General features: G+C 50.7%; 1 protein-coding gene across 1 annotated transcript in view; it reads left to right on the top strand.

The window, feature by feature from the left end:
• Positions 1 to 43: 43 nt before the first annotated feature.
• The window catches only part of LOC126542955 (eukaryotic translation initiation factor 4E type 2-like), a 42118-nt gene continuing 30978 nt past the window's right edge, over positions 44 to 11183 (top strand). Inside the window, exons 1-3 of the mRNA XM_050190076.3 lie at positions 44 to 166; positions 477 to 546; positions 1093 to 1230. Coding sequence (XP_050046033.1) covers positions 535 to 546; positions 1093 to 1230 — 150 coding nt within the window. The 5' untranslated portion in view covers positions 44 to 166; positions 477 to 534. The remainder of the gene's footprint in view (positions 167 to 476; positions 547 to 1092; positions 1231 to 11183) is intronic.

Here is an 11183-nt window from a genome sequence, read left to right as displayed (position 1 = left end):
TTTTTTGATGAGCGAAGCCGTGCCAATCCAAGACAAGTCCAATATTGACCCTTTTGCGCTGCTATGAGCAGCTCAGGTGGCATGTAAAGTTTCGCTATGCTTGTTTTTTATTGTTATAGTTTGTAACGTTCCCTTGTTGTGAAGTCTGTTAACAACTACACGCAAAGTAAGTCATGCCTAAAGGCTGCATTCCTCGTGTGCTGTGATTATCGTTTGTTAATATTTGCAGGGTTTCTCTCAACATGTATGTATGCAATGCAGCTTGGCTTTTGTAATTTCCATTTCACCCTGCTTGTGATCGTTTTCAAGGAGCGCGTAAACGTAGCAACGAACATTATGTCAATCTTGTACACCGGTGGCTTCACTTTTCCATAATTTATAGAACTACAAATGACATTAAACAGCGTGCACTGTGTCGCCAGTATGGCACTTTCCGAGCCTGTACAGTTGGCACCATCAGCGCTATTCTTTCGCAGGCTGGCGCAAGACGATTCTCAAGGCGGCGACGAGGAGGCGAGTCGGCGAAGACCGATTATGGCTGCGCCGGTAAGCGCTGATAGTTCGACCGTATGTTTTCTACTACAACGTGTTTGTAAGCGTGCACTGGCGATACATTCGCTGTCTAAAGTAAACTGCATTTTCACGGAACTGAATAACATATTCCGTTGCGATTTTGTTGTTGAACATTGCCGTTGCTCGTGTAGTTTGTTACCTCCGCGCCTCGTTAACATCCTGTCGGCGATAACAATCGCTCTATTTATTTACTTTCCGCATTTCATTCTATGTCTTTACTTGTGCTGCTTGTGGGGCGAGCAAAGAAGTTCGCGCGTAAAATTTCTTTCGACAACGTAAATCATCTTCCTACAGAATAAATATTTCCATGAGCCACGGTATGGTGGCTTTTGTAGAGTTGGTTGGTCAGAGCAGGTAGTTGTGAGAATGCCTCAATACAGCTTTGCAACTTTGTTAAATATTATTGCTTGCGGTACACTAAGTCCTGCCAAGTTGCTTAACTCATGTCTGCAGGGTTAGCAACGACGCTGTGTGCTTAAGTGGCACGAGATTCAAGAATACACTGCTTTGTTTTCGCAGGCTACAACCCCCGAAGAACGCGGTGAACACAGGCTGCAGTTTGCGTACTCGCTTTGGTTTTCAAGGCGAGCCCCTGGGAACAAACCCAATAACCAACGTTATGATCAGAACCTCAAGCTAGTCTGTACCTTTGATACCGTAAGTCCTTGTGATCGTACATCATGTGTGGCTCTCTGTTTAATAGCAACCACACTGTTGCTGATATTCAAGAGTTGGGGAATAGCGTATCTGGATTGGCCCGCTTCAAAGCCTGACATTGCTCCATGGTAGTTCTCATAGTGATATTAATTGACTAATCTCTATCTGTTGCATATTTAGGGTTGGTTCAGTCCTTAGCAAATATTTTATGAGAACTGCCTGCAACAAATGTCGAAGGAATAATCAGAAGAAAGAAATGTCATTCTGTTATCTAAATAGGCAGTCAAAATATAGTTACCAAGGCCACGACATGTGCCTGCATAAAACAGAAATAACAGCAATAATAAAAAAACTCAAAACACTACTGTACACCGTGCAAAGCATTGTTTGATAATTGAGGGGATGGTAAAAGCAAATTTATTCTCCCCTACATTTACTATACCTTCAGATAAACAAACGAAATTCATTTTGTCTATTCTTTCTTGGGCCGCAGTGTCTGTTGTCTTTATGTAGCATTTATTTGACTGAATATAAAATACATCGGTCCTCATGTTTCTTCTTGTTTATGCACGAAAAGTACAGCAACAAATTTCTATGATATTTCTACAAACGAATATTTACGATGACGAAGAGGCCAGTGCTGTGAAGACGATTGGAGGCTAGCATGGGCTGTTGCCTTTTGGCCAAGTGCAACATAATCATTTTGTAAATATAATTGTGTATAGCTTATCGTCTCCATCCTCCCATGTAACATATTTGGTGGAGGTGGTTGTTCCCTGTCCTCGTCACAGAGCTTCGCAGTGGACGGTATGTCAAGCCTTCCATCATGGCTCCTGGAGACAACAGCTCGACTCAACTGGCTCCGACACCTGCTGCCTCTCTGACGACCTACATCACACTCTCCACTCTCCGTGATACTGGCATATTCTCAAGAAAAGATGGGTAATACGCCGAGGACTGGATCAGCCTGAACGAACACGTCAGCACCAATAACCAGTGGGACCCTACTGTAATACTCGCCAACGTAGTCTTATACCCCTGTTAGACTGGCACTTGCAACGGCCGTTAACGCAAGTGGCAGTTGAATACTGTAACGGCTGTGGGAACGGAATGGTGTTGGCTGCGCTCACACGGCACTTTCCGTGTTCAGTCTGTTCACTTCCACTTCGACGATTTATCACGTGACTTCTGAACTTTTTACCTCACCGACTCAAAAAAATTTTGTTTCTCTAATTATTTTCTGCGCTACATGCTGTACAATGTGTTTATTTGACTGTTCGCAAGAGTTGTATGGGAAAGTATCGGAGAAGCTCATTTAGCCGATTCAATCCGATCCATGGCGTTGCAAAATAACTGCGTTTGTTGTGGCTTCAACGTGGTGAAGCGTCCCATTTCACGTTCGATCGCTTGCACTAACCACAGCACCACTGTGCATTTCCTTTTTTCTTTCGTACCGCGAGTGACCGTCTACGCGATTCAGCAGGTGCAGTGTTGAACGTGGCCCGACTTTGTGACGCGCACCCGAGAACAGCCATGGAATGGTGCTTAGCCGGCCACTTTATGAATGCAACCGTGATCATCCACCCGATTTGCTTCTCCTGGTTGCGCACTACGAGGCATTGTTGTCTGCAAAAAGGGCTGAACTGCAAGCTGTGTGCATTAAGAAAGCGTCATACAAGAAGAAGCAGAAGGCTGCCGAGAGGCGATGTCGCAGCCTCGGTGCACTCGCTGTGGTATGTCTGCCAGGCAAAGGAGTGTTTGGACGTTTCCCAGACCATCGTCTTGGTACGACACCAACGTGCCGACATTGTCGGATCAAGATATCAAGGCCAACTTTCGTGTGACCCGTTCCACATTTGCCTACATCGTGAGCTCGTGTTCCTCACTAGCACGGGAGGATACGAACATGCGAGCTTGCATACCCTTACACCAGCGCGTCGCCCTCTCGCTGTACAGACTGTTGAACAGCACCGTCATCCTTGCATACACGGGCACATTGTTTTTCTGAGCTTGCAGTTCGGCAAGGTGATATATATATATATATTATGGGGTTTTACATGCTAAAACCACTTGCTGATTATGAGGCATGCCGTAGTGGAGGACTCCGGAAATTTTGACCACCTGGGGTTCTTTAACGTGCACCTAAATCTACGTACACGGCTGTTTTCGCATTTCGCCTCCATCGCAATGCGGCCGCCGTGGCCAGGATTCGATCCTGCGACCCGGCAAGGTGATCCTGCCACAAGTTAAGTAAATGCGTCAGTGACGCTGTCCAGGCAAAGCGTTCTTGCACCGGCGTGCTCGCCTGCAGCAAGGACACGTTGCTGCTGGAGGCTGCTATCTTGATTATTTCATGACAAAACGGACGGAAACGGCGGCGCAACGGAGACCAGCAAGTTCCATTGGTGTTAATTGCCATTGGGTTTCCAACGGCGCTCGCGTTGCTGACTAACTCCGCCTAACGGCCGTTTAGGCCAACTGTCATGTTCCTTATGGTGGATCCACACGACGGACGAAATCCGTCTTTTTCACGACGGACTGCGCATCACGTGACTACGCGTCACGGATTTGTGCCGTCCGCGCGTCGTCCGCGACCCCCACGGACGGAAAATGCCGAGCTATTTTTCGCATCCGGATTTTGGGGGTCGAATGCTGCGGATTTAGCCTAGCATGCTCTACAGTCTGGCAACAAGCGCAGCTTTGGGATCTTTCTGAAACAACTTCATCGCTGCTGACACCATTCGTGTCCAATTCGGACAAAATAACAGCCATTTCGGCCAACCGTCGTTTCCTTTCGATCTCCATTTTCATTCAGAGTGAAAACACCTATGACAAAGTCTTTCTTACACCGATGGCGCCATCTAGAGTGAGTAGAAACAAGCAATTATATTAACTTACGGCCACTGAGATCCGCCCGGGCCGCCGCAACATCTTCGAGGCCATGTTCAGCCAATACAGCCACTCTAAGCCTACACGCCGAGAATCTGAGTATCGCTTTCGGAAACGGTGCCCACTCATCACGAATACATTGCTGTCGAAGCTTGTGGACACAAATTTAAACCAAATACAATCCTCAGTTTGAAAGTTACGGGCTACACAGTGGACGACGACGACTTGACAGGTTCGAGGCGGACGGCAGTCGCTTCGGGCGTAGCCGCCATCTTTATTTTCCGGCGCGGTCGTCTACTCAGTCCGTCCGTCGTCTGGATGCGCTTCGCAGCCGGACGGGCGGCGGAATAAGCGTCCGCGGCACAGATTTGCGCGGAGGCGTCCGTCGTGTGGATACACCATTAACGGCCGTTAAAGTGCCCATGCAACAGGGGTATTACCTCGATGGCACACCTCAAGTTAGGTTTCAGACACACGAAGATGAGCTCACCAGTTCGGATGCACTCAAACAAAAGCTGCGAGACTTCTTCGGCAATCCTTACGGTCGCCAACTTGCCACAAAGAAGGTTTTATCCAGCTGTGTGCAGACGTGAATGGAGCCCTACGTCACACACATTAGAGACGCCTTGGCTCTATGCCGCAAACTTGACGCACACATGACTGAGCCAGCAAGGTTTCCCACATTCTCAAAGGTATCGCCGATGATGCCTTCAACTTGCTTGTCTTCAACATGGCCACGGCGGATGCAGTTATCAAAGAGCACCGCCACATGGAACTCTCGAAAAGCCAACATATTGACCAACAGTCTGCCTATCTATCAAACACCCCAGCGACATCTTCCTGTGCCGACGCTCCTCGTCCCAACAACACTGGCGATGTTACCCGGAATGTCCGGCTGCTTTCGACTCCAGCTCCTCCAACTCTCCTGCAGTAACAGTTTCCCTGATTCAGGCAGTTGTCCGCCAAGAGTTCGCCAACATGTGACTTCGCTCTGTCTGCTCCGCCCATTGCCTCAACACCCGCTCGGATTCATCAATTCTACCTTGGGCCACATCTTCATCATCATCATCAGCCTGGTTACGCCCACTGCAGGGCAAAGGCCTCTCCCATACTTCTCCAACTACTCCGGTCATGTACTAATCGTGGCCATGTTGTCCCTGCAAACTTCCTAATCTCATCCGCCCACCGAACTTCCTGCCGCCCTCTGCTACGCTTCCCTTCCCTTGGAATCCATTCTGTAACTCTTAATGACCATCGGTTATCTTCCCTCCTCATTACGTGTCCTGCCCATGCCCATTTCATTTTCTTGATTTCAACTAAGATATTGAGAAGAGGTTTATTGGCGGCTCCTAAGGCAAAAGCGCAGCGACCGGGAACGGCGAGACAGCCCGAAGCACTGTCCAAAAAAGGCGACAGTAATCAACAGCGCGAGCGGAGCCGAGCCGCGCGTTGGCAATGTGTCTGTGCCGCGAGGCGCGTCTTCTTCACAATCTCCCCCCGGACAAAAAGAGCCATCCTGGCGCCTTAAGAATCAGGAGGCAGAGGGTCGTGGTGGGGCTTGAGACGCGAGACGTGGACAATGTCACGTCCACGCTGGCGCAAGTCTTCAGGTGGTGACAGTGGCTCAATTAGAAAATTCACCGGAGATGTTTGCTCCAAGACTCGGTAAGGCCCTTCGAATTTTGGGACGAGTTTCGAGGAAAGCCCCGGAGTCTGGAAAGGCACAGACAACCACACAAGAACGCCTGGAGCGTAGGTGGTGTTCGGAAGCGTGTCGGTGCGGTTTTCTTTCTGGCGCTGCTGTTGCTCGGCCGTAAAGGAGCGCGCTAGCTGGCGGCATTCATCGGCCTGTCGGGCGACGTCGGACACAGGTAGACACTCGGAGGCGTCAGAACGGTATGGAAGGAGCGTGTCGATGGTATGCTTAGGCTGGCGGCCATACAGGAGGAAGAAAGGTAAAAATCCCGTAGTGGCCTGGATCGCGGTGTTGTACGCGAACGTGATGAATGGAAGGATGCGGTCCCGGTTACCATAATCAGATGCCACGTACATCGACAGCATGTCACCAAGTGTGCGGTTAAATCGCTCTGTGAGTCCGTTAGTCTGGGGATGGTATGCCGTGCTTGTCCGATAAATAATATGGCATTCCGAGAGCAAACTTTTGACGACTTCGGAGAGGAAGGCGCAACCTCGATCGCTGAGGAGTTCTCGAGGTGCGCCGTGTCGAAGCACGAAGCGATGTAGAACGAAAAAGGCTACATCCCGTGTCGTAGCACTTGGTAAAGCAGCAGTTTCGGCGTAGCGTGTCAAGTGGTCAACAGCAACTACGATCCACCGATTGCCGTTTGGCGTCATAGGAAGCGGGCCGTATAGGTCGATGCCGACGCGATCGAAGGGTGTGGCAGGGCACGGGAGCGTCTGCAAGGCACCAGACGGGCGTAAAGGCGGCGATTTGCGGCGTTGACAGTCAAGACAGCACCGAACAAACTTTTGTACAAAATTGTACATGCCGCGCCAGTAGTAGCGGTGGCGAATTCGTTCGTAGGTCTTGAAGACTCCGGCGTGGCCACACTGTGGATCGTTGTGGAAAGTGGCAAATATTTGCGACCTTAAGCTGCGGGGAATCACCAGAAGCCATCGACGGCCTTCAGGAGAGTAATTGCGTCGGTGGAGCAGCTGGTCACGAATGGCAAAATGAACTGCTTGGCGTCGGAGGGTTCGGGATACAGGGATGGTCGATGATCCAGAAAGATAGTCGAAAAGAGAAGCGATCCACGGGTCACGACGTTGTGCGGTGGCAAAGGAGTCCATGTCGAGAGATGAGATGGAGTGTGCGGAAGTTGTTCCGCAGGCCGAGTCTGGAGGTAAAGGTGAACGAGACAGGGCGTCGGCGTCGGAGTGTGTTCGCCCACTGCGGTATACGACGCGAATATCGTACTCCTGGATGCGTAATGCCCAACGGGCTAGGCGGCCAGTGGGATCTTTCAAGTTGGCAAGCCAACAAAGCGCGTGCTGATCTGTGACCAAGTCGAATGGGCACCCGTACAGGTATGGTCGGAACTTGTCAAGTGCCCATACTAAGGCCAAGCACTCTTTTTCGGTCACGCTGTAATTGGCCTCAGGTTTCGTGAGCGTGCGACTCGCATAGGCGACTACGTATTCGGGGTAGCCTGGCTTTCGTTGGGCGAGGACGGCGCCGAGACCGACCCCGCTGGCATCTGTGTGTACCTCAGTTGCAGCCGACGGGTCGAAATGGCGAAAAATAGGTGGGGAGGTGAGAAGACGACGCAGCGTAGCGAAGGCGGAGTCACATGCAGGGGACCAGGAGGAGAGGGTGGTGTCACCGCGCAGAAGCTGAGTCAATGGCGCCATGATCGATGCGAAATTCCGAACAAAGCGCCGGAAATATGAGCATAGGCCCACAAAGCTCCGAAGTTCTTTGATGGTCTGAGGCTTCGGAAACTCAGCGACTGCTCGAAGTTTTGCAGGATCGGGTAGAACGCCGCGCTTGGACACAACGTGGCCTAAAATGGTGAGCTCTCGCGCGGCGAAGCGGCACTTCTTGAGGTTGAGTTGGAGGCCAGTGTTCGTTAGACAGGTCAAAACAAGTCTGAGGCGGAGCAGGTGAGTCGGAAAATCAGGCGAGAAAACCACGACATCGTCGAGGTAACACAGACATATGGACCACTTGAGGCCACGCAGCGTGTTGTCCATGAGTCGTTCAAAGGTGGCAGGGGCGTTACACAGCCCGAACGGCATTACGTTAAATTCATATAAGCCGTCAGGCGTAATGAATGCGGTTTTCTGGCGATCGGCTGCAGCCATCGGTACCTGCCAGTACCCCGAACGCAAGTCAAGGGACGAGAAGAATTCTGCTCCCTGAAGACTGTCGAGGGCGTCGTCGATGCGCGGCAAAGGATAGGCGTCTTTGCGTGTTACCTTATTTAGCCGACGGTAGTCGACGCAAAAGCGAATAGACCCGTCCTTCTTGCGAACGAGAACGACAGGCGATGCCCAGGGACTGTGCGAAGGTTGAATAACGTCACGGCGCAGCATATCTTCGACTTGGGTGGTAATGACACGACGCTCTTCGGCCGAGACGCGGTAGGGTCGTTGACGTAACGGCTGATGTGAACCGGTGTCAATGTAGTGCTGCACTTCCGACGTGCGACCCAAGTGAGGTTGTGAAACGTCGAATGAACTTCTAAAGTGGTGCAGGAGATCAAGAAGGTCGGCGCGTTCGGCAGGTGTCAGGGTATCGGCGATGGCACTCGAGGGAAATTCTGGAAGGTCAGCACGACCATACGGTTGGTGGGAAGGAGTGGCGTATTGGCGAAAGGGCTGGCTGCCGTACTGGAAGGGCCGAGAGGCGTCGCCGAACGCTTGAGGCCGACGTCGGCAATATTGGGCGACGTGTCCAGGAGTGCAGCAAGAATAGCAGATGGGACGATTATCAGGCGTCCTCCAAGGATTAGCTCTCGGTGCGGTCCAAGATGCAGCATGGGCTTCCGGTGGCACCGGTTGGGAATGGGTCGCGAAAGACGCAGGCGGAGGCCTGCGTACTGCCTGCGCGTACGTAAGAGGCGCAGCCACAGGCAGGACTGGCTGCGCATAGGTGGGAGGAGTCGTGACAGGCTGCACTGCCAGAGCAGAGTTGAGATTCGTGGCTGCAGGCGGCTGATGGTGTGCGGAAGGGACAACTTGAGCGACCTCTTCGGAGATGAGAGTGCGGAGCGTGTTTGGAAGACGGGAGGTGGGCTCCTGAGTGAAGGGGACTAAAGAAAGTTGGCGGGCAACTTCCTCACGCACGAAGTCCTTGACCCGTTGAAGTAATGAGCATGGGTCGTACATGCTGTCAAGGCTTGCCACCAAGTCGTCGCAGCCCAGAGCACGCCGAGTCGAAGCGCGTTGCTTCCGTAACTCATCATAACTTTGGCATAGGCTGACGACTTCGGACACAGTGCGCGGATTCCTGTCTAGAAGCATCTGGAAAGCGCCGTCATCGATGCCCTTCAGTATATGGTGAATTCGCTCAGCTTCGGGCATTGCCGCGTTGACTCATTTACACAGGTCCACAACGTCTTCAATGTAGCTCGTGAATGTTTCTGCCGTCTGCTGTGCTCGGGCGCGCAAGCGTTGTTCAGCGCGCAGTTTGCGAACAGCGGGTCGGCCGAACACTTCTGTAAAGGTTGTCTTGAAGATTGACCATGTGGGTAAGTCACTTTCGTGGTTGTGAAACCAGAGTTGGGCAACACCAGCCAGATAAAAGATGACGTGGGTTAACTTCGCTGGATCATCCCACTTGTTGTGCGCGCTCACCCATTCATATGACGCCAACCAGTCTTCTACGTCTTCGTCGTCTGCACCGCTGAAGATCTTGGGGTCGCGTTGTCGTGCAACGCCGGTGCAAGTGACGGACTGTGGCGTCGGCGCCGTTTGGGATGAGCTGTCTGTCATGGCGGGCGATAGCGTTCTTGATCGCAGCTCCAGGGTTACAAGCGACGGGGTTTGAGTCCCAGCACCTCCACCAATTGAGAAGAGGTTTATTGGCGGCTCCTAAGGCAAAAGCGCAGCGACCGGGAACGGCGAGACAGCCTGAAGCACTGTCCAAAAAAGGCGACAGTAATGAACAGCGCGAGCGGAGCCAAGCCGCGCGTTGGCGATGTGTCTGTGCCGCGAGGCGCGTCTTCTTCTTCACAATATCATTAACTCGCGTTTGTTCCCTCACCCAATCTGCTCTTTTCTTATCCATTAACGTTACACCTATCATTCTTCTTTCCAGAGCTTGTTGCGTCATCCTCAATTTAAGTAGAACCCTTTTCGTAAGCCTCCAGGTTTCTGCCCCGTACGTGAGTACTGGTAAGACACAGCTGTTATAAACTTTTCTCTTGAGCGATAATGGCAACCTGCTGTTCATGATATGAGAATGCCTGCCAAACGCACCCCAGCCCATTCTTATTCTTCTGATTATTTCACTATCATGATCCGGATCCGCAGTCACTACCTGTCCTAAGTAGATGTATTCCCTCACCACTTCCAGTGCCTCACTACCTATTGTAAACTGCTGTTCTCTTCCGAGACTGTTAAACATTACTTTAGTTTTCTGCAGATTAATTTTTAGACCCACCCTTTGGCTTTGCCTCTCCAGGTCAGTGAGCATGCATTGCCGTTGGTCCCCTGAGTTACTAAGCAAGGCAATATCAACTGCGAATCTCAAGTTACTAAGGTATTCTCCATTAACTCTTATCCCCAATTCACCCCAATCCAGGTCTCTGAATACCTCCTGTAAACACGCTGTGAATAGCATTGGAGAGATCATATCTCCCTGCCTGACACCTTTCTTTATTGGGATTTTGTTGCTTTCTTTATGGAGGACTACGGTGGCTGTGGAGCCGCTATAGATATCTTTCAGCATTTTTACATACGGCTCGTCTACACCGTGATTTCGCAATGCCTCCATGACTGCTGAGGTTTCGACTGAATCAAACGCTTTCTCGTAATCAATGAAAGCTATATATAAAGGTTGGTTATATTCCGCACATTTTTCCATCACCTGATTGATAGTGTGAATATGGTCTATTGTTGAGTAGCCTTTACGGAATCCTGCCTGGTCCTTTGGTTGACGGAAGTCTAAGGTGTTCCTGATTCTATTTGCAATTACCTTAGTAAATACTTTGTAGGCAACGGACAGTAAGCTGATCGGTCTATAATTTTTCAAGTCTTTGGAGTCCCCTTTCTTATGGATTAGGATTATGTTAGCGTTTTTCCAAGATTCCGGTACGCTCGAAGTGATGGGGCATTGCGTATACAGGGTGGCCAGTTTCTCTAGAACAATCTGCCCACCATCCTTCAACAAATCTGCTGTTACCTGATCCTCTCCAGCTGTCTTCCCTTTTTGCATAGCTCCCAAGGCTTTCTTTACTTCTTCCGGCGTTACCTGTGGGATGTCGAATTCCTCTAGACTATTCTGTCTTTCATTATCATCGTGGGTGCCATTGGTACTGTATAAATCTCTATAGAACTCCTCAGCCACTTGAACTATCTCATCCATATTAGTAATGACA

Source organism: Dermacentor andersoni, chromosome 2 (genome assembly GCF_023375885.2).
Source record: "Dermacentor andersoni chromosome 2, qqDerAnde1_hic_scaffold, whole genome shotgun sequence".
In the NCBI taxonomy this organism is placed as follows: domain Eukaryota; kingdom Metazoa; phylum Arthropoda; class Arachnida; order Ixodida; family Ixodidae; genus Dermacentor; species Dermacentor andersoni.
The sequence above is the reverse complement of the archived record's forward strand: the minus strand, read 5'-3'. Positions and strand labels throughout refer to the sequence as shown.